Here is a 26176-nt window from a genome sequence, read left to right as displayed (position 1 = left end):
CACAGCCTACTGATTGGCCCATGCCGGTATATAAACAAAAAATCCGTCACAGGGAGCTGTCTGAGCAACGACGCAGACTGACTGCTTGCTTCCACTCCAGTCCTTGCCTTGCTGTGAACCCCAAACTCTGGCTCCTGACCCTGGTTCAACCCCAACTCCTTGTCTTCTGTCTACCTTACCACCTGACCCTGAATTCCTGGCATCCTGACCCAACATGACCCTACTCGTCTCCTGACCGCAACTTGGTGACTTACCCTTGCATGCAGGTTGCCCACAGTCTGACCCTGACAATTCTTCTCTATAGTCAAGCCTACTGTGACAGGTTGGATCACAGAAACCCCTTTGGGAACTGCCAACTGATGTGCCAAGATGATTTCTGCCCCTGCTTTCCCTACCAGTTTGGGACTCCAGCACCCTGTCTTGTTGAGCCAGACATGCCAGTCTGCTCCAACACAGACCCAGGGTCTGAACCACGTGCCCCAAAGCTGCAGACTTAACTGAAAGCAACTTAAGTGTTCCTGTCTATAACACTCAGAGGCCCAACTCCCAATGGGGTCCAAAGTGGTTCCAAGTCTTGACAGACAGAACAAAGTGAATTACCAAGTAAAATAAAATAAAACACGCAAGTCTGAATCTAATACAGTAAGAAAACTGAGTACAGATAAAAACCTCACCCTTAGAGGAATTCCAGTAAGCTTCCTTTTACAGGCTAGTCTCCTTCTAGTCTGGGTCCAGCAATCACTCACACCCCTTGTAGTTACTGTCCTTTGTTCCAGTTTCTTTCAGGTATCCTTGGGGGTGGAGAGGCTATCTTTTGAGCCAGCTGAAGACAAAAAGGAGGGGTCTCCCAGGGGTTTAAGTAGACTTTCTCTTTTGGGTGGAGACCCCCTCCTCTCTCCTATGCAAAGTCCAGCTGCAAGATGGAGTTTTGGAGTCACATGGGCAAGTCACATGTCCATGCATGACTGAGTTTCTTACCAGCCAAGCCACATTCCTGGGAAAGCTCCAATGTGGATTGGCATCTTCGAGTTCATTGTTGGCTTAAGTGGTTCTTGATTGGGCACTTAATTTGCACATTCCTTTCTCAAGAAGCTGACCAAATGCTTTACTCAGGCTACTTAGAAATCAAGCAAGCATACAGCCAATATTCCTAATTTCAAGTACAAAAAGGATACATGCATACAAATAAGAGGAATGTATTCAGTAGATCATAACCTTTACATAGATATGTTACATAGCATAGGTAGCATAAAATATATTCCAGTTATATCATATATACATTCATAAGCATAATTCCTATGAAGCCTTATGAGGTACACCATCACGCCTGCTATTATCCATCAGGGCTTTCAGTCCTCCGACAGCACTTTGTCTCCTTACCTCAGTTTTCTTGATGTTAAGAAATGCTGTCACTACTTCAAAAATGTAAAAGATATAACCTTTTCCTCCCCATTTAAAGGAGAGTCTAGCCAGAAACTAAATAAATCCTTTAGCCCCGTGGGTCTGAACACTTGCTTCACTTAAGATTTGTTTAAGAAAAACTAAGGCATAATCAGGTAATATTGCTTCCTCCCCACCCCTTAAGTTTCCAAGGGACCTGAAATTCTGCTGGTTTTAAGGATCTTACTCTTAGAATCTAATGTTACAAAAATTAAGAATATATTTATTATGCATGGGTGCTTTCATTTTCTTGCAATTTTTGAGTATCTTCAGGCTCCTGTGATCCTTGCCTACAAAAGCATCTGGAAGGGCCAGTATTTCTGTAAACTAACTAACACAAAATGCTGTAAGATCAATAAGCCTTATGTTCAAATCAAACTCACTGATCCTATTACTAGGTCTTTATGATCAATATTTCTGTAATCATCTCTATGTGAGCTTGCAACATTGTGTTCAGTATCAATTACATGGATTTTTACTTTCTCAACAAACTGCTGTGGTTTTTCAATAGTAACCAATTATTCCTACATTCTTTACTAATCTAAACATACATGCACTGATTCTAGACTTCATGATACAGCCTTTTAAAGTCCTATGTGATATACTGAATTTTGTGCCCATAGACCTCTACTTTTGAAGAATGATGCCATCTTTATTCTTGGAAGAGTACTGCCTGAAAAAATCCTCTTCAGGGGCTCAATTGGATAAAGTTGCCAATCACTCTCACCTCCTACTGAAGTCAAACAAAAGAAAATTTAAGTTAATAGGAGAAGACTTTACTCATCACTTCTCAAGACTGGGACCTAAGTGATGAGTTTCTAGTTTGGGGTTTGTTTGTTTGTTTGTTTTCACAGAAGAATCTGAGACAGATCTTACAGTTTAAATCTTGCAGTTCGGAGAGCCAGTTTGTTGTATTCCTCAACAAAGCTAAATCTAACAGCAGAGCTAGCTCAGAATGTTCTCATCATGGCTCAAGCAAAAGAGTCCCTGCGCTCTCTCTAACAATGAGCATAAGAAGCAAAAATACATTTCTGTGTCCTTAAACTTAAGACAGAGAAAATGCTCGTCATAAATTAGAACAAAATGTAGTCAGAAAAACAGCCACAATAAAACAACCTCAATCTGCTTTCACGAAAGAGAAAGTGTATTTTTACTGTTTGCTGTTATTGGATTCTAAACTGCTCTTTATACTAACCCTTTACATTTCAAAGAGGAAGTTACTGAGCTATATTCTAGAAGATCTCCAGAAATTGTCTACTCTGTATAGCTGTTTAACTTGAGTCATTTCTAAACATTTGAAAACATTTGTTGTGCATATTTCCCAAATAAAGGCCCTCAAAGTGAAAATAAGCATCTATTGGGGATGAGATAAATCAGTTGATCTACCAAAAATACAAATACAGTAATATGTGTCAAGTATCAGGGGGTAGCCGTGTTAGTCTGTATCTACAAAAACAACAAGGAGTCTGGTGGCACCTTAAAGACTAACAGATTTATTTGGGCATAAGCTTTCGTGAGCTAAAACCTCACTTCTTCGGATGCATAGAGTGAAAGTTACAGATGCAGGCATTATATACTGACACATGGAGAGCAGGGAGTTACTTCACAAGTGGAGAACCAGTGTTGACAGGGCCAATTCAATCAGGGTGGATGTAGGCCACTCCCAATAATAGATGAGGAGGTGTCAATTCCAGGAGAGGAAAAGCTGCTTCTGTAGTGAGCCAGCCACTCCCAGTCCCTATTCAAGCCCAGGTTAATGATGTTGAATTTGCAAATGAATTTTAGTTCTGCTGTTTCTCTTTGAAGTCTGTTTCTGAAGTTTTTTTGTTCAATGATAGTGACTTTTAAATCTGTAATAGAATGACCAGGGAGATTGAAATGTTCACTTACTGCCTTGTGTATGTTACCATTCCTGATGTCTGATTTGTGTCCATTTATTCTTTTGCGGAGGGACTGTCCGGTTTGGCCAATGTACATGGCAGAGGGGCATTGCTGGCACATGATGGCATATATGACATTAGTGGATGTGCAGGTGAATGAGCCCCTGATGGTGTGGCTGATGTGGTTGGGTCCTCTGATGCTGTTGCCAGAGTAGATATGGGGACAGAGTAGGCAACGAGGTTTGCTACAGGGATAGGTTCCTGGGTTGGTGTTTCTGTGGTGTGGTGTGTAGTTGCTGGTGAGTATTTGCTTCAGGTTGGGGGGTTGTCTGTAAGCGAGGACTGGCCTGCCTCCCAAGGTCTGTGAGAGTGAGGGATCATTTTCCAGGATAGGTTGTAGATCGTGGATAATGCGCTGGAGAGGTTTTAGCTGGGGGCTGTATGTGATGGCCAGTGGTGTTCTGTTATTGTCCTTGTTGGGCCTGTCCTGTAGTAGGTGATTTCTGGGTACCCGTCTTGCTCTGTCAATCTGTTTCCTCACTTCCCCAGGTGGATATTGTAGTTTTACGAATGCTTGATAAAGATCTTGTAGGTGTTTGTCTCTGTCTGAGGGATTGGAGCAAATTCGGTTGTATCTTAGGGCTTGGCTGTAGACAATGGATCGTGTGATGTGTCTTGGATGGAAGCTGGAGGCATGTAGGTACGTATAGCGGTCAGTAGGTTTCCGGTATAGGGTGGTGTTTATGTGACCATCACTTATTTGTACTGTAGTGTCCAGGAAGTGGATCTCTTGTGTGGACTGGTCCAGGCTGAGGTTGATGGTGGGGTGGAAATTGTTGAAGTCCAGGTGGAATTCTTCAAGGGCCTCCTTTCCGTGGGTCCATATGATGAAGATGTCATCAATGTAGCGCAAGTAGAGGAGGGGCACTAGGGGACGAGAGCTGAGGAAGCGTTGTTCTAAGTCAGCCATAAAAATGTTGGCATACTGTGGGGCCATGCGGGTACCCATAGCAGTGCCACTGACTTGAAGGTATAAGTTGTCCCCAAATCTGAAGTGGTTGTGGGTGAGGACAAAGTCACAAAGCTCAGCCACCAGGCTTGCTGTGGCCTCATCAGGGATACTGTTCCTGACAGCTTGTAGTCCATCCTCATGTGGAATATTGGTATAAAGTGCTTCTACATCCAATATGTAGTGACAGCTATTTTCTACACAGGTATCTAAATTGAGACCTTTAATGAAATAATTTAGAAGTATGTATGGTAAGAAATGGTCATTATTATTGCTAATTAGTATTATAACCCATCACCATAATATCAAGACACTAAGAAAAGAAAATAAATTGATAAAGGATTTGAGAGAGATTTGGAAAAAATTATAAAAGGAAAAAAAATGCTGATCTTTGAATAAATTACACAGATTAGTCCCTTATTGGAGAACATAGTTTTTGTCCCTTTCATAAATCAATATGCTATTGTATGCACAGCATTTATTTTAATCTTCCAGTATAGGTAATTAGTCTTTTTGTACTGATCTTTTGGTGTCAACAATTGCTGAATTTTTCTCAGAGAATTAAAAAAAAAAAAAGTAGCTACTCTATAATTGGTAAGTGATTTTTAAAATATAACCCTAACCCTAAGTTCCCATAAAAATGTAAAAATGTAAAAACACATTTTTGAGACAACAACAACTCTTATGAACTAAAAATCAGAAAAGTCAGGATATTGTAGCTCATTTTTTTTCAAGTCATAAGTTTCTATTTTAGAGAAAATACATATACAATACACCGCAACGAGCCGTATTCAGGTTACTTGCCAAAAGTTGAGTGAAACGTGTGAACAGTTGGCTTAGCTGAGGATCATTTACTTTATAAATGTTGTAATCTATTTTTCATGTTCTACAGTTCTGCATGTAAAATTAAACACAAGTTGACATTCCATTATATTTTAAAGATGAAATTTACCAAATGTAGAAACTTGCCAGTACAGTACATGTTTCTTCATCTGATAATATACACAGGTAAAAACTTACTAATTTTTATATTTAAAGTGGAATATGTATTTGAAAATGTAATTCAATATAGTTAGAACTAAAAAAACCCTGCTGCCTATATCTTGTATCTCATCCTCAGAAAAAAGTAGGTTTTAAATTCTACATGGTTTTCCAAATTAGTAGTTGATATTCAAAATGTATCACGAGGAGGTGTATTAGTAGTGTGTAAATATAACAAAAGAACTTCTGATATAAAGATATGTTTAATTACTGTAGTATGGTTAAAATACTTGACTATCAAAGTGTCTAGTGTGCTAATGCATTCTTACACCTCATATGTTTTTGACTTTATCCAAACCCCAAGGAAGTCACCGAAAAGACTTCCATTGAGTTTAATGAGCTTTGACTCAGACTCTTGTTTAATGATCAGTAGTAGTTTAGTATGATTTTATTCCTCAAAGCATTTTCCAGACTGTGACTGATTACCTGAACACCATTTTGTGACAAATATTGTAAATAATATCTCAATTACTGACTACTGAGTCAGAGATGAAGATTTGTCCATAGCCATGGAGAGAATCTGTGTCAGAACTGGGACTAAAACTCAAAAACTCCTGGCTTCTGGTCCTGTCTTCAGGTCACTAGTCAATGCTTCCAGGCTTCCTGGGACCTGAATGAGTATAAACATCAATATGATTATATTAATTTCATTAATTTTGATGCCGATCCCATGTATGTGTGCATAATTTGTCACCTGCCTTGGAAAAACTGTTACTTCAATTGCGCACAGTACAGTGAAGGCAGTCTGTACGTTGCTGACTCATTTTGTCAAGTCAAATAAGAATTGCTAGGATCCCAAAAGTCAGCTGTAGTGGCTTTTACAGTTAATCAGAAGGCAAGGATGTCATTCCATTGGTAAAATGTAACAAGAAAAATAGATTAATTTATAAAAGAGGTAAGTCATTAGCCTAGAAATGGTATCACACATTCCTGTGACTTAATAAACTGAGTAATAGGACAACATAGACATGTGCCTATGCTAAAATAATTACAGGGGATTAGGAAGTTATTTGGCTGCAACTCAGGCTGCTAATCCAATAAAATGAGTGTATTCATGCTACCAATACCCCCTCTTGAATTGCTTTATTTGTACTATTTTTTTTTCAAAGTCTTATATCCATGATGAATATTTGTTATTATTTTCTGCAACTTTGGATTGTTGGATGGTATGAACTCTTTACAGCTGAGCTGCTTAGTTCATAAACATTTATTTAACTCTTTAAAGTGATCATTGGATAACCATGATGTTGCCTTGAACCAGTGATTTGCTTTATAATGGCCTTTCCTCCTAATCTGATAAAAACAAGCAATCTTAAATTATCAAAACCAAACACAGTATTGTGTGTGTGTATACATATATATATATATATATTATAAACACACACAACACAAAAAATATAACATTTCAAATAATTTATGTAGGAACCTTAAGCAAAAAGTGTTGGTGGCACTTTTCTTTTCTTTTCTTTTTTTTTTTTTTTTTGGTATTATATATAGCCATATAGTATGGGTTCACATCATATCATGTGACTAAATTGGGGTGGGCAAACTTTTTGGCCCGAGGGCCACATCGGGGAATAGAAAGTGTATGGAAGGCCATGAATGCTCACAAAATTGGGGTTGGGTGCAGGTTCTGGGGTGGGTTTGGGGTGTAGGAGGGTGCTCTGGGCTGGGACCGAGGGGTTTGGAGGGAGGGAGGGGGATCAGGGCTGGGGCAGGAGTGTGGGAAGGGGTGCAGGTTCCAGCTGGGGGTGCGGGGGCTGGAGATGAGAGGTTTGGGGTGCAGGAGGGTGCTCTGGGCTGGGATATAGGGGTTTGGAGAGCGGGAGGGGATCAGGGTTGGGGCATGGGGAGAGGCTCAGGGGGTGCAGGCTCCGAGCGGCGCTTACCTCAAGTGGCTTCTGGAAGCAGTGGCATGCCCCTTCTCTGGCTCCTATGCGGAGGTGCAGCCAGGTGGCTCTGCGTGCTGCCCCATCCGCAAGCACCGCCTCGCAGCTCCCATTGGCATGCGTAGGAGCTGGAGCAGGGCCATGCTGCGGCTTTCAGGAGCCACATAATGCAGACCCCGATCCTGTGCCCCGGCAGGAGTGGTGTAGCGGGGCCGAGCTGCGTGGTCCGGCCCCCGATCCAGTGCCCCAGCCGGAGGGGGGCCAAGCCGCATGGTCCGGCCCCCAACCCAGCGTCCTGTCCTGAGTGGGGCCAAGCTGCGTGGTCTGGCCTCTGACCCAGCACCCCGGCCGTAGCGGGGCTGAGCCACATGGTGCAGCCCCGACCCAGCGCCCCGGCCAGAGCGGGGCCGAGCCACGTGGTGCAGCCCCGACCCAGCGCCCCGGCCAGAGTGGGGCCAAGCCGCTGATGCTGCCCCCGACCCAGTGCCACAGCCAGAGCGGGACCGAGCCGCATGGTGCAGTTCATGGTCCGGCTTAAAACAGCCTGTGGGCCGTAGTTTGCCAACCCCCAGATTAAATAGATTTTCAACGTAATTTAAATGTATATTCTGCGATATAAAATTTAATTGTTATACAGCGCTGACAAACAAAATTATTATTTTTATTGTTGCCAAACCCAAACATTTAAAAATTATGACATATTAAAGAAAAAATACATTTTGATTTCTTTTGGTTCTGAGTCTTTAGGAGGTACTTAGGTCACATTTCCAAGCTTTTCTCTGTAACCATGAGGCTTAGAAACTTTTCTTTTTAATTAAAGCTGATAGTCTCATATAGTCATTGTATTCTTGGAACTAGGGCTTCAAGGAAAACATCAAACATATGAGACTCCCTATAAAATTATGAGAGTGGACATCACTGATGTAGAGGCCCATTTAAAGATTAGGACCACATTGTGATAGCCTTTTACAAACATATTGGATGTTTTTCTAAAATATATTCTCTGGGAATTATTTTGTGGACGTTCTATGGCCTGTGTTATATAGGTCAGATTGGATGATCACAATGCTCCCTTCTGGCCTATGACTCTGTAATAAATAAGAAAGTCCTTGCCCCAGAGTGCTCAGTCTAGAATAATGACAAGAAATGAATACTGTTCCATATTCTAAATGAGATCACAAAAGAGAAATTTAAGTGGTTTGTGTTTAGCAGTAGAAGCAAAATCAAATTAATGCTTCATTTATTTGCTGAGTAATTGTTATAAAGTCCTTTGTCATGACCACTGTCTGTATTTGTTTAGTTGAATTAAATAGGGGCCAAAACCTTACACAGCTAAAATTCCCATTGAAATCAATGGGAACTTTGCTTGAGTGAGGACTGCAGGATTTGGTCTTTGGTGAATGAAACTGTTCTTATATAAATCAAAAGAAATGTATCTCTCAATTCTACAAATAAATGCTATTACATTCTAGCCTGCAAGTAAAATGTATCTTATCATAAAACAGACTGCTTGGGAATAGAGAAATTAACAAATTTGGATATATTTAGGTCATCCCATTTTACAATATTTTTCATTCTCTGTAGACTGTTGTTCTGAACTTGATATTTATTATTAAGGAGAGATGTCCCTCCAAAAACTTGGAAAATCATAAACATCAGTAATTTTGTTAAAGTATACTGGAGACAGATCTCTTCAGCAACATCCCGGCCAATCTGCCTGGAATTAGTCCATGAGCTTCTGAACATGAAGTCATGCAACATTTCATAAACTCACTAAAGATCATTTCAGCAAGACCTCATCTCTTGGATAATGTGTCTTTGATGTGTTTTGTTTGAAGTAGTTAAGAGACAATTCATTGAACAAAGCATCTTTTTAACCATGCCAAAGCTCAACTGCCCGAGAAAAAAACATGCAGGGTTTTCTGGTGATTCTGATGCCACTTTAAAATTTAGAAGGTATGGGTGTAACTGTGAAGAAATACTACTTATGTCTGTTCTCCACATATGAATATTTCAAAATCTTAAGTGAGATTTCAATTGATAACCAGGCCAGTCTAACTAGTTCAGGATTAATTATCTAGACAAATCTTTGGGAGCTAGAATAATTGAAGTTAATGCAAGGAGATGCACATTACACGTCCCTGTGCTAGCCTAGCTTCCTGCAACATCAGATATTCGCTCCAAGGGAGGTCTGTTGGTGTTTCCCTACTGTTTTCCCTTGATGTTTCTACTTCTTTTGGAGACAGCTTTAGTTTGTGGCTGAGGTCTTCAGGAGTCCCTCTGGTGGAAACTTCTAAGGAAATCCATCTTGGCTGTGCCCCCTTCCCAGATAGCACTATCAAATTTTTGGGTTGCAGCGTCCATCTACAGCCATCACCTTTGAAGTTGAATGAGATGTTGTGGTTACTTTTTAGGGATAGATTCACAAAAGGACTAAATATTTCAACACCTAACTTTTAGGTGCCTTGCTACCCAGTAGCATCTACAGCCCCAAGTTAACATGTTCAAACTACAGTACGCAGACCTTCTGACCTGTATCCACACTGCTGAAATGACAGGGCTTAATTCAGAGTTCCAGCAGGACTCAGGCTCTGACCCAGCACCATTAGTAGGGTCCGAGGACCTGGATTCTGAGTGCTTGCTGATCTGAGTCGAACTGATTTTTGTGTGGACAGAAGGGGGGGTTGGGCCCAGACCTGAGTCAGGGCATGGGCCTAGAGTGCATTGTATACATACAAAGGCCTTTCCCCTGCACTAACACTAAGTGTTGCCTCCTTTTCTTTAGAAAGTTGTACACTGACTGGCACAGTACTGCTGAAATGTTTAGAGAAGCATTCTCCCTCTTACATCGTTTTCTTTAACTAAATAAATTGTATACCTTAATGTTGAAAAAAACATTCATACCTTGGACTTTTCAAGTATTCTATGTTCAGCAAATAACCATTTATTTTGCCCATCTTCTAAGTGCCCATATACAAGCTTATACAGCTACAGTTTAAATTTAGAATTTGCTCTCTGAAGAACAAACTAAAATAAGATGCAGGTTAAGTAAGCAATTTGGGAATTGATTTTTACTTTGAAAATGAAGATACAGCGTTTTTGAATGAACAAAGATCATTTGATCCCTAAGTAGCATTTATTATGTTAACAATTACTAGGTCAGATTCATTGCCAAATTACACTGCAGTCTCATCGATTTCAAATAGTCCTTATTTAGCAGGAGTATGGATTAGCAAGATTAGACCTATATTCTATAGTTCCTTATAGATCTTAAATAATGCAGAGAGAAATAATTGGCCACATTTTCAAAAGTGTCCTTGACTGTTATGCACACTTTTGAGTGTACCAAGGTTTTGTATGCACATTTTCACTTCCAGGTGCAGGGGGGACCCGGATGCACAGGGCTTGTTGGGGGATTCTGGGGGTAATGGGACTCTGCAGGGGGGTCCAGGTAAAAGGTGGTTGAGGTTCAGCAGGGGGGTCTGAGTGTGGGGGGATAGAGCTCAGCAAGGGGATCTGGGGAGATCAGTGGGAGGGATCCAGATGCTGGGGGAGTTGGGCTTAGTGGGGTGGGGATCCAGGTGCATCTGGTTGGGGCTCGGTAGGGTGGGGAACTGGGTGGCTCATCAGCGTGGTCCAGGTGCAGAGGGAGTGGGGCTCATTGGGGGGGGGGTTCTGGGTGTGTGTGTGTGGGGGGCGTGAGGCTTAGCAGGCTCGGTAGGGTGGGGATCCGGGTGTGGGTGGCTCGTCCGTGTGGTCCAGGTGCAGAGGGAGTGGGGCTCGTCAGGTGGGTTCTGGGTGGGTGGGGCCGGTGAGGCTCAGCGGGAGGGTCTGGGTATGAGGGGGTCTGGATGCATGGGGGTTGGGCGGATGGGGGAGCAGCTCCCTGTAAAGTGATCCCTCCCTCTGCAGCTGAGGAGTGATGGGTGCAGAAAGTGCGTGGGCGGGGGAGCAGTTTGCAGAGCTTTCTACAGCTGGGGGAGAAATCTGGGGATGGGTCTGACATGCCATGCAGGGGAAGAGGAAGAGGAAGTCCCGTCCTCTCTCGCCCAGCTGGGACTAGCAGCTGAGTCCGGCGCAGGGTAGGAGCCACCAGCCGGGTCTTCCCCAGTCCTGCCCCCTGTCCCACAGTGATTTACCTCTCTGCCTGCTGCCCTGGGCACTCGAAACATACTGTTGGGGAGGGTCGTATGACTGCTCTTGTGGCTTCCCTTTGCTTCCCCATCAGAAAGTCATTTTTCTGTGGGTAAGCAAAGAAATCTGTGGGGTACATAAATTCTGCGCATGTGCAGTGGTGCAGAATTCCCCAAGGAGCAAAAAAGACACCAGGGGAAGATAATACTATAAGGTTACGTGTGACCATATCCAGAATACACTGCAAATTACACCTTTTTGCAGACGCCGCAGCACAATAACGGACGTTAGGGAACTACAACAACTGTGAAGAAGAACAGGAAAGGAAGGAAGATCAGTAAGATCCCAAACCGAGAAGAGACAAGAAGCAGATTCACTTAAGGGCAGCTCTGTGATTCACCATTATTGTATTGTGCACTCAGATACTGTGTTGATAGGTACTCTGCAAATTCCTAGAGTAGATGGATCGGGCGTTTTCTAACCTTGATGCTGTTTGTATTGGCTTTTTAACATCTGGAAGCTAAAATCTAGCTATTCCCTGACTTCATGGGGTATTTTTGGTCATTGGGAGCAGATGTTGGCTGTAGTTGCTGTCAATATACTTCTGTTTGTTTTTCTTTGATATCCTAGTTTAGTGGATTAAACTGAGCAATTTGGCAACCTCTCAGGTTTTCAAATAAGCTTCATTAAGTTGGAGACCCTTTGCATCTCTCATGGTGCCAGACCAGCAGCCTATCTATACATGGTCCCTTCCTCTTAGACAAGAAAGAAACATTTTTTCTTATCTTGGCTTATCACTTTATCTATAAACAAAAAATGCACAAGAATATTTTTGCCCTTTTTCCTTTATGCAAAGTTGGTAGGGTCTTTAGACTAAATTAATTAAATCTACTTTTGGGGTCTGATAAATCTTATCAGGAGGATAATTCTTCCCTAATTAATGTATCCCTTTTATTGCTCCCTTTGAATTTATTGTAAGAGGAGTTTGAATTGTGGAAAAACATTTTGAGATGTATAAAGCTAGAGCAAATCTTTATAAACTACAGTTGCTGAAAGGAAAAAGAGGAATTTGGCATTCCTGAATCCAGAGATTTTATAATCTGTCCTGTCAAATGCAGACTGCTGAGTCCTAGTTCAATTGGCCATATGAAAATTGTAGTAAAAAGTAGGCTGAATACTTATCCAGTTTCTATTTTTAACTATTTTTGGGTGATTGTTTCCAATTATCTGTTTTACAGAAAAGTGAAAATACAAAGTAATGACCATAATTTCTGCCTTGGGTATTTATATCTTATCACCATAGAATATAGGATCTGATATACAGCAGGTAGCAAAGTACTTGTTTTCCAGGAATATTCTGGGGCAGTTTACCATAATTAATCTGAAATGAATTTAAAAATGGCAAAAATAGTCTTAAGTCTTTACCCCCAAGGTAAACTTGGACAAACAAAACATATAACTAATATACCCAGTAGAATCAATACAGACTTTAAAAATGTATACATGAAATTGAGAAAAGAAAAGCATAATACATATATCTATATACCTACGTATATATTATCTCAGGGAGGGCTGGGCAAATAACCAAAACTTGTATTTATATCTCAGACATTCCCTCCTCAAGGTCTTATTTAACAAAAAGTATGACTCTCTGCTGGAAAGTAGTGAAGGAATGTTTGCCATGTATTAATAAAAAAGCCATTAGCCATATTTTCATATACAAATAGTTCCATCAAACTATAACACCTTATCAGTAATGAAATCCAGATCACCATAGTTAAAGGGAATGCTCTTTGTTCGTTGTATTAAAACTATCTCTCTCTGCAAACAAAACCAAGACCAGAAACCTTCAAATACATACTCTCATATCATGTAAATTATCTAAATTCATTAATAAAAAATGTCTCAGTTGATCATGGAAGTGGGATGACACACTGCTCCATCTGTCCTTCACAATATACATTAATATCACTGTTCTCATGATTGTCCAGTGCTTGATCAAAATCAAGAACAGTTGGTTGAAGTTACATTCAAATATGACAGAGGTTATTATGGTTGGCAGACGAGTTTCCAGCCACAGTGCAGTCTCCCGGTCAAATCAGTTTGCAGTTTGGGAATGTTCCTGGATTCATGAGTGATGTGTTCTGCCATTGACAGCTAACTAGGAGACTGTGTGCCATCACTGGACTCTTGGATTCATCACTGACCTAAACTCTCACATAGCAGTGTCCACATTCTATCATCTACATTTACCTAGGAGAGTGCATCCTAACTTTTCAAAAGGTGATCCAGCCTTATTAATATGTGCCTTGACTACCTCTTAGTGGGACAACAGCAGTGCAGTCTACCTGAGCATGAAACAGTTATTCCAGGGTAAATTACAGTTAGTACAGAGTTCAGCAGTGCACCTCCACAGCAACACAGGATTCTGGAAATATGCAAGGTCCGTTGTCATCTCACTACAATGAGTCCCCCTAAAATACTGTGTCGAATTCAAGTTTCAGTCGTTATCTTCAAGATTTTTAAGGGTCTGAGCCCAGGCTTTACCTTAAAGATTGCCTAAAGTTCCAGAATGAGGACCATCATCAAGAAGTCTGCTCCTCTGGCACAATAAAACTGTCTATCACAGGGGTCGGCAACCTTTCAGAGTAGTGTGCCAAGTCTTCATTTATTCACTCTAATTTAAGGTTTCGCATGCCAGTAATACAATTTAACGTTTTTAGGTCTCTTTCTATAAGTCTATAATATATAACTAAACTATTGTTGTATGTAAAGTAAATAAGGTTTTTAAAATGTTTAAGAAGCTTCATTTAAAATTAAATTAAAATGCAGAGCCCCCCCGGACTGGTGGCCAGGACCCGGGCAGTGTGAGTGCCACTGAAAATCAGCTTGCATGCCACCTTTGGTACACGTGCCGTAGATTGCCTACCCCTGGTCTATCATAATGGTAACTTTCATTTATGCAGGAGACAAGAGCCTTCTTTGTAGCCAGTCCAAGACTGTGGAAAGAACTCCTTTAGGATCCATGAACCACCACAACACTCATCACTTTTCATTCCAATTGCAAACTTGACCTACTCTTCACTCATAAAAATAAATAACATAAGCAATTTTTTAAAAAAAGTCCACACACAGTTTCCTCCCTGGGGAAAGGAAGGGAAAAAGAGAGACCAACACATGACTACTGCTAGTCATGTCACAATGTACTTCTGGAAGGCACTAGGATACCTTGTTGAGTGATACAGTATAAGAACCTGAGTAGAATAGAATCTATTAACTGTTTTCTGATTCGTTACTGTTTCCCTAAAGTTTTGGACATACTTACTTTCCCTAAAAGAGTGTCCATATGTGTCACTGGATCTGCTTTTACATCTAGATTAGTTTGCCCAAGAGAAACTTGTAAAAACAAAGGACCATCTTGTGCTGTATATGGGGAGATATCATAATGATGAGCATTATTAGAAATATTAATGGATTTGACACTGAATTTCAATTTATGGAATTTTCTACACATTGTTCAGTTTGGGAGAGGGGGGACAGTAAGCTTAGCCTTCCAAATATGTGGATGTTGTAAGGAGCATGAGGAAAACCCAGGGATCTCAGGCCACCTGTGGAGGACCGAGTTATGATGGGTGGGACACTTCAGTGCCTCCACATTATTTCATGGGTTCTCTTCTCTTCCAGGGCAGCAAAACTGTCTTAACTGCCTCACAGTATAGCCAGCGAGGCATCTAGCTTGCTCCCAAACTGATGCTGTGCTACTGGGCTACCAGATCATGAATTTAATTCTTCTGATAACCTTCCAACATTTTTTTAAAAACTCAATCTCTGTGGTAAGCACTCATTAAAAGTGCAGATTGATATTTCTGGAGGCTTATGTTTCTTATTTATGCACATATAAAGCACAGTATGGACAGCAGCAATGGGAGCTTTAAACACATTGGCACCTCAATGTGCTTTAGCCCTGACTTTGTGGGACCACGTCTAAGGATAAGAGGACAATTGGCTTTTTGGCTTCTCTGCTGAGACCGTCAACAAGATTAACCGGGATGGTTGTGATTTTTTTGTGATTTGCACACTTTTCCACTAGAAACTGGACTGGGACCATCAAACTCACTTCACACAGGCTATTGAATGGCTATCATGTGCTGCCTATTTTAGTCACCACCAAGCGACTGGATTCAGGATGGGTTGGTTTAGAGATTAAAGATTCTCTATAGCCCATTACCAACTCTTCATTTACACTGATATACTATAGTGATAGTCACACGAAAAGTATGTACATAATAATAAACATTGTTAGAATCTAATGGTAACTCTGATATTTAATTATGGAATGAGTCAGAACATCATTGCTTTCTATTCAGGTCATGAAAATCTTGAAACTCCATCTGATCTAAAATAAATTTGTTTGAGCCTGATCCAAATGCTCACCGAAGACAATTGATATATTCCCTTTGACTACAATGGGCATTGAATCAGGTTCTTGATGAAGCTATAAGAGATAACCATGGAAAAGATACTGTATACAACATGTTATCTATTCCTTCATTTTTTAGTGCTCTAGCAGGATATAATGGCACTATCTTTGCATATGGACAGACGGGCAGTGGCAAGACTTTTACCATCACTGGGGGAGCAGAGCGTTATAGTGATCGAGGCATCATTCCCAGGACTCTGTCTTACATTTTTCAGCAGTTGGAGAAGGTACAGATCTTTGTCCTTTCATTTTCTTAAAAAAAAAAAAAAAGTCTGATTTACTAATACTGCATTGAATCACAGGAAACAATCTTAGTGGTAATGCTACAATAAGTCCTGACTTAAACCCACCAAACGAAAGAAATGAATATTAGTGGTGAAATCTAGCCTGACACTGTAGCCTTACCATAAAGTCATCATGAGTGGTGGATGACCAGGTTGTTGCCAGGCATTGAAAAATAGTGGACACCATTGGAATTATTCCAATTTCTTATTTTTTGAGAGTACCACATTCAGGCTTGCCCAGGTTGGTGTTTGATCAAATATTTGGCTGTGACAGCATCAACTGTATTATGCCTATGATAAGTGTTGCAATGCACAGATGAAGTATGAAAATTCATAATCCAATATAACGTTAGGCCAAGAAGAGCAAATAAAAGATTGACCATCAACCAGTATTTTCACCCATCATTTGAACTACCTTGCTTTTCGTATGTTTGAGTGAAGCTCATAATATTAACTTTATGCAGTACAGTATTTGTAAAATTCATAATACAACTTGATTTTCCTGGATAAACTTTATTGAAGGTCTTTAAAAAATCAGGTTACTTAACAGGATTATTTTACTAGATTGTACTAATCCATGTTAATTGCATGGTCACAGTATAGTATGACCACTTAAATATCACAGATCCATAATCACAACTATTTAATAAAATATAGTGGGAAAATAGTTTCAAATTTCAATATCTCAGCCAGTTTAATTTTTCAAAAGCAAAGACATCCAAACCACAATAATCCTTTTTGTATGTTTGTCTCTTCTTTAACTTTAAATATGTATGTAATATACTTATACATGCTAATATGAGTAAGAGGCTCATTCCCTGCCTGAAGTCTGGCATAGAGTGGGCAGACATTATGCAAGTTTCTCGGCGTAGCTACACATGTATGCCACATGAACAAGTAAAGCTGTAAATAGTAAAAAGATGTGATGAAAGTTTTTGCCCATAATGCGTTTTTCTCATAATGCACTTGTATGCCATCTGTTAAATATTTAACTTTTTAATAGTGTCTTTAGATCTGCTTTAAAAGGTATCTAGACCTAAAAGACTAGTTAAAAATTGTCTGTAGAATACTTTCAAAGGTAGTAAATTGTACTCATAGAGCCAGTTTTGCAGATGTTCCACATGTAGCACTTCTATTGAAGCTAGTGGAAGTTCTTTGTGTGAAGAGACCATGGATTTGGTTTCAGTGTAAGACAAAAAGTGGTTAATATTAAATAATGAAAGGTTTACACAATTTCTCCATCTCTTCCCTGTGCTCTTACTTTCGAGTCTCCTTCTGATTCACCACTCCTACTCTACCCCTTTTTCTAACCTTATCTGTTACTCCATTTCTGAGTTTTTCCTGAGCAGAGGCTGCCCCTAATAATAATTCTCAGAAAAAAACTACATTAAGATGGAGTTGCATCTGAGAGCACATATTAGATAGTTAAGGTAAAATATATTACAGAAATGTTGTAGTTATTTGAAAATCTAGTGTTTATAAATCCAGTTAATTCAGAGTTAAGGTTAAATTTAAAAGAAATCTAGCCATGTCAAGTTATTGAAAATTGGTTGGGCCACCCAAGTAACATTCCCTTAGCACCGTAGCGACAACATGAAGGGACGAAAAGAAGCAATCTAATATGTCTTTAAAAATCAGCATAATACAATCTGCAGTCACAAAAACTTAATCATATGGTTTTGCATGGTGTCACTGCAGAGTGAAGTTAAGGTTGTTTGGGTGCCCTCACTGTGCATTTCTGTTTGGATTTCTTTTAAGTTTAACCTTAACTGAATTTCCTGGGTTTATAATGTGTTGTTTTGGGATTAAGTACAACATCCATGTAACATGTCAATATAAACTATTTATATTGTTATTTATTATTTGTATTGTGGTAGCAATAGAGTCCTCAATCAGGTAGCAGACTCCCACTTTACTATGCTCTGTACAACCAGAACACAAGGGCAGCCCACACCCTGAGGAGTTTACAATCACAGTAAATATACTCTATAAATGATATGCACTTTCAACTGGCATTTAATCTTAATGTAGCATTTTCTAGTAATATACATGGGTTTCTAAATTTAAAATTTCATATAGGATCACTAAACAAGAAACGCAAAGAATATTACCAAGTGATATTTTCAATGATTTTAAGATCTTAACCTTAAACAATTTTTTAAAATTTAAATGTTATGGCCAGTTTCATCAGTACACTTGGCTACTTATGCATCAGGGAGCAGTGCATGGCAGTGACAGCATACTTGCCAGTCCAGCTGGGTTTACAGCTGCTTTGTTTTTGCTAGTGCATCACAAAGAAGCTGGAGTGTATACCCTAGTTTTCCCCTGCCTCCTTCACTCCCAGCTTTCTCCTGCACATGCATGTGGACAGTTCTTGTGGAATTCTCTGTAAAAGAGCATTATTCTTCATCCTTTGCTGAAGAAGAAACATTCATTTATGAAGAATAACGGGCTCATTCATCTGCCCATAATTAAAAATCTTCCATTGTAGCATATGCACAAGATTTTAGTGAGTTTAAACGACATGGGAGGTTTGACGCATCTGCATTGTTCTGTTGTTAAGTTCATTCAGGACAATAACAACAACAACAGTCTGACAGTAATGTCTACATTTTTTAAAGAAGCCATTTTAAAATTAATTTTAACTCCTAAATTATTTAAGTGATTTACTTGTAAATTCATAGAAATATCATTCTGTATTTAAAAAGTAAATGCTGTAATTTTGGGGGGACTAAATGCTGTAATTTTGGGGGGGACTAAATGCTGTATTTTTCATACTTAGAGGTTGAGTCGTTGCTTTTAAGTGCAAAAACACTACTCAGTCTTAATTATGGAGTACAACTGGTATCTCTAATAATTCTTGCCAGTATTTAGTTCTTTTATACTACTTTTCATCCATAGTTCTTAAGCTGCTTTACAAAGGAAGTTAAGCACCATTTTCTGCATGTTACAGATGAGGAAACGCAGGCACTTATGAATTATGCAAGATACTCTGCTTGTTAATGGTGGGTTTGTGGGAAATCACTAGGTTGGACACCTTGCAATATATTTCACTTGTGACCAAAGAAAGTTGGAAGCTTGCCTCCATAGCCAAAGGCATTATGCCACCTGTTTGTATTTTAATAAGAAAAAATTGCCAAATTTCATTCTTGTTAATTTTGGTACTTTTTTTTTTTTAATCTTGCCTGACTTTTTATGCCATAGATCAGCCTTGCATAAATTTTTACAGAGGAGTTAACATTTGAAATGCTATGTTTATAGTATAATGGAAATGCGGACTGATTAACTGAGGAACATGAATGATGTCAATAATGCCTGAAGCTCTTGAGGCTCCCTGTGACAGTTCTGAAGGGGGCTTCCTAATTTTTTGAGTGTGAAATTCATACCTCTCTTCATAAATTATGAATATTCAGTCTTTTTGCAGGGAACTAAGCACATGTGGGTGGAAATAGATTCCAAGACCCTGCTAGAGGGCCAATTCCTCCAATTTGCAGGCTTGCTGTGGAGTTGCTACTATTCCAGCCTAGGATGAGTTTTGGACCTGTAACAGGGAGTAGCAGGACCCCCCTTGGTCCTGCCTCTGCTCTGCTCCAACAATCACTCAGAGACCTTCTGGCTCAGCAGTCACCGGTGCAGTTTATTTACACAGTGCAAACCCACCACCTCTCACCACATATTGCTGGAAGTCCCAACCTTAGGGACTTCTCTTTCTTGTAGCCAGGAGGGGATAGCTACCCCTCTCCTTCCACTCTCTGGCTTCTTCCGCCATCCCCTTTGCCTCCTTCCTCTGTGCCTGAATATAGCCCCAGGCTAATCAGGCTGGCAGCTGTTCCAGCTCTGCCAATCAGTTTCAGGTTCCTCTAGTTAGCTCCAATTCACCTCCCTTACTTGGAGCTGGAAGACAGAAGGCTGGCTCAGCAGTTCCTGGTCAGCACCCTGTCACACTCTCCCTCCCCCCTTACTGAACCGCCAAGTTAATCCGTGCCCATCCCCTCTTCTCTCTACCAGATGGTGCAGTGCGGGGGAGTTCTCCTTCCACCTTCTGGTGACCCTTGGGGGTCTTCTCTGTGGGGTTCCTGTATCCCCCACCCACAGACATTACATTGTGTAGGGGGTTGATGCCCCCATAGGTCTACCGCTACCCACAGGTCCTCACACCATTCACACCCCCATGGGTGTCCCCCCTCTTTTTCCTCTTTCCCTTCTGGCAGGGTTTCGGGGTTGATCTCTATCTCCCCCTGGACACCCAGGGCCTCCAGTTCCCTAAGCCTGGCACATGGGGCCTGTGTCCCTTCTCCTTGAGTCGCCTTGAAGGGGGCTCCATCTCCTTTGGTAAGGGTCCTGGGCCGGATGCCTCCCCTTCCCTGTTTCCTTCCCCTCCTCAGGCTTTGTTGTTTAAGGGTTTGTACCTCGTTCTCTGGAGGAGATTGGTCTCCCTCCTTACCAAGGCTTTGTGGCTTGGATAGTTCCACCCCCTTCTTCGGGGGACCTCCCCTTTTCCCCACCGTGGACTTCCTCCCACCGCTTCCTTTCCCTCCTGGGAAGGGTTCCCAGTCTGTGCCCACCACCTCTGGATAAAACAGCCCTTCGACTACCCCGACCCGTTTCCACTGAAACTTGCCCTGGCCCTTGAGGGCACCTGGGCAATAGGGCACTGTCTAGTATCCCCGCGGACACACTCAAGGTCGCTCCAGGAATCAGCCAGTGTGGCTTTACTAGCTGCTGCTGGATAAGCAAGCAGGTTGAGGACGTATCTACCAAGCCCCCCTGGGGTACCCTCCCCACCATCACAGGTATGGTGGACAGTTTCTGTCCCTTTCCTTGCCCTCCAGCGTCAGTTCAGCTGCAGAACTCGCTCTCCATGTACGGGCAGTTCCCCTTTTTATGTCCTGGTTGCCTGCACTGCCAACAAGTCATTGGTCAGGCCCCTGGAGGAGCTCCTCAGGCCTCTTCCACTCCAGGCCCTTTCTGGCCAAGGGTTTTCTGGGCTCTTTCCCAGACTCTATGTCCTTGTAGGGCTGCCCCTCTTTCCTGGGGAAGTCGGCCTCCACGTATTCCTCAGTCAGTTTCACGGTCCCCCTCCACCGTGTTTGGTTGATGATGCCTAACCCATACCTGTATGTTCTCAGGGAGTCTCTGTAAAAACTTTTCTAGGACCAACACGTCCATTATCTTCCCCACTGTCTGGATGCTGGGTCTCAGCCAGCGGGTGGCCCAGTCCATCAACCTCTGGGCAAACGCCCGGGGGCCACAAACCCCCTGTTCACCTTACCGAATGGAACTTCTGCTGATATTTCTCTGAAGACAGCCCCACCCAATCTAGGACGGCCTCCTAAACCTCATTGTAGTTCCTGGCCTGCTCTTCGCTCAGGGCCACATAGGCTACTTGAGCTTCTTCAGCGAGGTAGGGAGCCAGTCTCAGGGCCCAGGTTGCCCTATCCCATCCAGCCCCCATGGCTATGCCCTCGAACATGCAGAGAAACGCACGTGGGTCATCTGCGGGGCTCATTTTACATAGTCCTTGGCCAGGTGCCCATGAGCCATCCCCCCTCCCCAGTAGGGCTCACCATCCTCTGCAGGAGCTACTGTTGGATGCTGGTCTGTTCCCATATAAAGTCCTGCAGGCTCTTTTGCTGCTTGGCCTACCAGGTAAGCAAGGCCTGCCTCTCTACTTGGTGGACTTGCTGAAAACCTTGCATAGCCTTCTGCATTTCTGCCTGCTGCTTTACCAGCCACTGCAGGGTCTCCTCCATCTCTGGGACGCCAAACTCTTGCAATGGCTCAGGATCTTGGACAAGCCCCCATGTGTAACAGGGTGTAGCAGGGCCCTCCTCAGTCCTGCCTCTGCTCTGTTCCAACAATCACTCAGAGACCTCCTGGCTCAGCAGTCACCGGTACAGTTTATTTACACAGTGCAAACCCACCACCTCTCACCACATATTGCTGGGGGTCCCAACCTTAGGGGCTTCTCTTTCTTGCAGCCAGGAGAGGAGTGCTACCTCTCTCCTTTCCTTTCCACTCTGCTCGCTTGCTTGCTTCCTCTGTGCCTGTATATAGCCCCAGGCTAATCAGGTTGGCAGCTGTTCTGGCTCTGCCAATCAGTCTCAGGTTCCTCTAGTTAGCTCCAATTCACCTACCTTACTTGGAGCTGGAGTGACAGAGGGCTTGCTCAGCAGTTCCTGATCAGCACCCTGTCACAGGACCCAGGTAACCTCATAAATGTTGATTCAGTAGCTCCTTCCCCAACTGTGCTAGCCTACTTGGGCCTGGCATAAAGCCTCACTCTGGAAGAAGCAAAGAGTACAGTACCCCTCCAAGTCTGCATGGCTGCTCAGCCTGTTCCTTCCCCCCTCAGAGCCATTGTGGGACTTAAGTGTTGCAGTGGACATTGTATAGACCCTATTCATCTGGGTGAATTTTTTTTCTCCTTAAAAAAGGAGATTAGCATCCCATCATGCTTCATTAGACATGCAAAAACAGTCTAGAAAAATCTTGAGTGGCTTAAAACTTGCTTTTTCATTCTCCCATCTTAACTAAAATGATTTAGTTGGAAAAGTTATTATATGGTTTAGATAAGAAATTAAAATTATGTGTTCTACCAGCAAGCAACAGGTTTCTTTTCATTCTGTATTAAAGTTATTTTTAAGTCAGTGACTCTCAAATAGGAATTATTTTTGGTGACCCACAGAAGGGAAAAAAGTTTGAGAACCAAGCACTGTTGCCATGGATAAGGTAGGGGATTGCGGGGAGGCCATCGAAGGATCTTATGAAGTGGTCCTTGACATCAAAAGTGTAAGAACTTCTGCTAAAAGTTAGTTTTCACTTCAACCAAAACACAGAAAAATGATCTACTTTCCCAATGGACAGAAACAAAATCAGTGAGGAGATAAATATTACTGTCAGGTTTCTAAGAGGTTGTGACAGAGAGTGACGCTGATAGTCACTCATTACATCTGTACAAGAGAAAAATAAATTAAATATTCTTGGCAATTTTATATCAGTGTTCTCCAAAAGAGAAATGAAATTTTGTTTACATGCTGTAATATTAATTCTGAACCAATATAAGTCATTCATTCTGCCACTCCATCAACCATGTGAGGCAAAGCCAAGAAAATAAAAGTAAAAGTTGTGTATTGTCTGTCTGACTTCATGTGTTCTTTGTCCCTCTTTACTCCACAAGGTCCATGACTGAATTAAACTTTTATTTCTTTAATTTAGCAACTTTGTGCAAATGTGAAAATGAAATATATTTGAAAATAGGTAAGCTGATCAAATAGCTTACTGTTGTGTCCTGGTTATCATCTGGTCAGCCATTCCATATTATGTTTGTACTGTATTTAGAGCTGTACCTACCAATCCTTATTCATAAGAGTAGATTTTAGTCACATGAACACCTACATGAGTAAGGGTGTATAAGATGGAGTCCCTAGAATACTCCTTGAGACTAGGACTTTGTCTTCCTCTGTCTGATACTGTGCTGATTAAATAATAATGTAGGATGAAGAAATAACCATCTGATTTGTAGTATTTGCATATTTAGTTCTATCAAGAGTGCATGCAGGAACATTTGATTTTTCAGACTTGTTTCTGGCATTTAAAGTGACTGTCGCTTCATAGTATTAGCTAACCAAACATTTAGGGACACTGCTCCCTCTCTGCTCTCAGATTGGCCACTTTTACTTTTTGTGTGGGTGTTTTGCTTTCCTCCCTTATCTGTTCTTGTTTCTCTTCCTTTCATCTTTGTCTCTTTCCATACCTTCCTCTTCTCTTATTTCCTCTTGTCTTTTATAGTGGGCCCTTTCAAAAAAGCTGACATAGATGGAAATTTCCATATATTCATGCACTAGTCAAAAGTATATTTAAATATATTTAAAATATATTATACAAATATCTTTGTTATTGTTTCTTTACTATGTTTGTGGTGAAATGTCAATTTTCCTCTTGGTTCATGAGGTAGCTCAGAAGCAAGGTGAAGTATCATTAGAGGAAATGTATTTTATCAGGATTGGAGCTTGTGGAGACAGAATCATAGAAGTGTAGGGCTGGAAGTGACGTTGAAATCATCAAGTTCAGCCCCCTGCGCTGAGGCAGGACCATGTAAATCTGGACCATCCCTGACAGGTGTTTGTCCAACCTGTTCTTTAAAACCTCCAGGGTTCCTGTTGAAGCCCAGAGACATCATAAGTGTTTAGTAGTACATGGCATGTTTCTGTTAAGGCGGTTTCTTTGTAAAACAGGTATTGGTATGCAGACATTTGCAAGGAGCAATTAGCTTTTCAAATAGGGATGCAGTCGACTCTGTAGTGAAGGATCTCACTAATACAGGGTGAAATTCACTTCTCCCCATTCAAAGCTGGAGTAAATGGGCTTGTGTGTGGATCTAGGTAGTGGTTCAGGAGGAATAGGGAGGATAATGTTAATCCACTGAACCAAGTGATAAGGCATATGGCTACAGCACTATGCAGCAAAGGCCTGCAGCTCGGTGGGTTGAGAGAGTTGCCGCTGTGCATTTAGCTATGTGTTGGTTCTTCCATTAAATTCACGTAAGTGCCTGTCTAGTGGTCTCTTCCCAGCATGCCCCCAAAAACCATCTATGGTGCACCAGAGGCACAGATGCCCCTTTCATGATGGCAGGTGAGTTCCATCCACACACACCTAAGCTCAAATGGTGGGCGCTCAACTGTCATAAAGGGTTTTCACAGGCCCCTGGATGAAAGTGAATTACACCCATAGAAAGTGACATCTGCTTTACCGTCCATTCTTTCCATGATGTAAATTACCTCTCTTGGGGGAGATTTATTACCTGTGTAAATTGCAATGCCAATCCCAATCTCTGTCTCATTTTTCATGCTAGTAAAACACCATTGAAAAATAACAATATTAAAAAAGAAAAAAAATTAAGTGAAAAGACAAAAACAGGACCATTTTAATCATTCAAAGCCAGATTTGCCAGTGTGCTAAGTCCATTTGCACTGTGTAAATGGTCCAAAATTGCCTTAAAGTACCTATTGATGGTCAGAGGAGAATTCATCCTTTGTAGAAGAATTCTCTGTTGCTGTAAAGCTGGCAGAGGTGTCATAACTACTTCTTAAACCAGCAGCACCTCTTCTCACCTTGAGTCTAAGGGGGCATGATAGAGCAGAGGGACTTTGTTTCTCAGGGAATCTTACTCCAGTGACGTAAGTTAGAGCTGCTCTTAACTTGCATCTCTAACTTGCACTGGTCTCTAGGCAGCTCAGGCCCATAACGGCACAACAGGCTCCTTATGAATAGACCAAGTAGAAAATTGATCTCTCAATTTCTAATAGCTTCTCCTTTTACTTTCCTGTTCAGAAATTCCCCTTACAATCTACATAGCTCCATGATTACATAATACAGATATTTTTTTCATCTACCCATAATGTGTCTTTTAAAACAGTTTTCTCTGAAACACTCTTCTGTCATGATCAATAAAAATCTCATCCTGGAAATATGTTATGCAGTGACAATGAAAGGTTCATGTCTCACGATAGCCTTTGAAATAAAATTAGCACATTGTATTAGAAAACTGCCTCTGTAAGTGTGATAATGAGTGCTTTCCCAGTGATTTCATCCAATTAAATAAATTAATTCACTTTTACTTTGGAAATTGCAGTTCATTATTTTGAGGTTTACATTGTTTGGCTTTGGCTTTGAGGGAGGAGAGAATTCTGTCTGCAGAGACCAGTTGGATTATTTTACATTCTGGCAATACAGAAAGAAAGTAGGGCTCCAAAGGATAGCTGACAGCATACGCAGTGTTTAGGTATTTTGGTAAAGAACATGGAAAGCAATGTGCCACTGAAGTTTCTAAAATGAAGTAAATCTTTGATTTTTTTTTTTTTGCAGGGATCATCTCTTTATCCATAATATGAGGGTATACCTCTTTATAGTAACATGGTTTTTTGTCAGAGAAGTGAAAAATGGCATGTTACACAATTCTGTAACCAAGTTGCCGCATTCTAAGTGTATGCAGACTTTTTTAGATATATGGAACCAAT

At 41.3% G+C, this 26176-nt stretch overlaps 2 protein-coding genes across 25 annotated transcripts in view; one reads left to right on the top strand and one right to left on the bottom strand.

Annotated features, from left to right (window-relative positions):
- The window catches only part of KIF6 (kinesin family member 6), a 378942-nt gene that overhangs the window by 99446 nt on the left and 253320 nt on the right, over nt 1–26176 (top strand). For 10 of the 15 annotated variants that reach the window (XR_010599843.1, XR_010599844.1, XM_065589272.1 and 7 more), the window contains exon 4: nt 15953–16100. The exons of the other annotated variants lie outside the window; for them this stretch is intronic. Coding sequence is in view for 8 of the 10 variants with exons in the window: in XM_065589272.1 (XP_065445344.1) it covers nt 15953–16100 (148 nt within the window). In the remaining 2 variants the exon portion in view is untranslated. The remainder of the gene's footprint in view (nt 1–15952; nt 16101–26176) is intronic. 15 annotated transcript variants of the gene reach the window in all.
- LOC135982467 (uncharacterized) lies at nt 1181–22186 on the bottom strand. 10 transcript variants are annotated; one of them, XM_065589281.1, is made up of 5 exons: nt 21725–22183; nt 16080–16125; nt 9469–9636; nt 3331–4550; nt 1181–2173 (listed from the first exon to the last, which is right to left on the bottom strand). In XM_065589281.1, exons 1-5 carry the CDS (start codon nt 21725–21727, stop codon nt 2171–2173), a joined length of 1440 nt encoding a protein of 479 aa, XP_065445353.1. In that variant the 5' UTR covers nt 21728–22183; the 3' UTR covers nt 1181–2170. The 10 variants fall into 10 exon arrangements, with proteins under 10 accessions (XP_065445353.1, XP_065445354.1, XP_065445351.1 ...); XM_065589283.1 differs by lacking the exon at nt 1181–2173 and adding an exon at nt 5134–5223 and having other exon boundaries at nt 2914–4550; XM_065589284.1 differs by lacking the exon at nt 1181–2173 and adding an exon at nt 5134–5223 and having other exon boundaries at nt 2914–4550; nt 22092–22183.

The sequence above is a fragment of the Chrysemys picta genome, chromosome 3 (genome assembly GCF_011386835.1).
Source record: "Chrysemys picta bellii isolate R12L10 chromosome 3, ASM1138683v2, whole genome shotgun sequence".
Classification (NCBI taxonomy): Eukaryota; Metazoa; Chordata; order Testudines; family Emydidae; genus Chrysemys; species Chrysemys picta.
Note: the sequence above shows the minus strand (reverse complement) of the source record. Positions and strands in the feature narration are given on the sequence as shown.

Excerpts from the sequence above, each read along its gene's own strand:
- LOC135982467 (XM_065589276.1), bottom strand. Across the intron at positions 9,637-16,079 it reads TTCTCCAACTGCTGAAAAAT|GTGATGGCTGTAGATGGACG; the intron begins GTAAGACAGAGT and ends TCAACTTCAAAG. Across the intron at positions 4,551-9,468 it reads AGAAACATCAAGGGAAAACA|GTCTCAATTTAGATACCTGT; the intron begins GTAGGGAAACAC and ends ATTTCATTAAAG.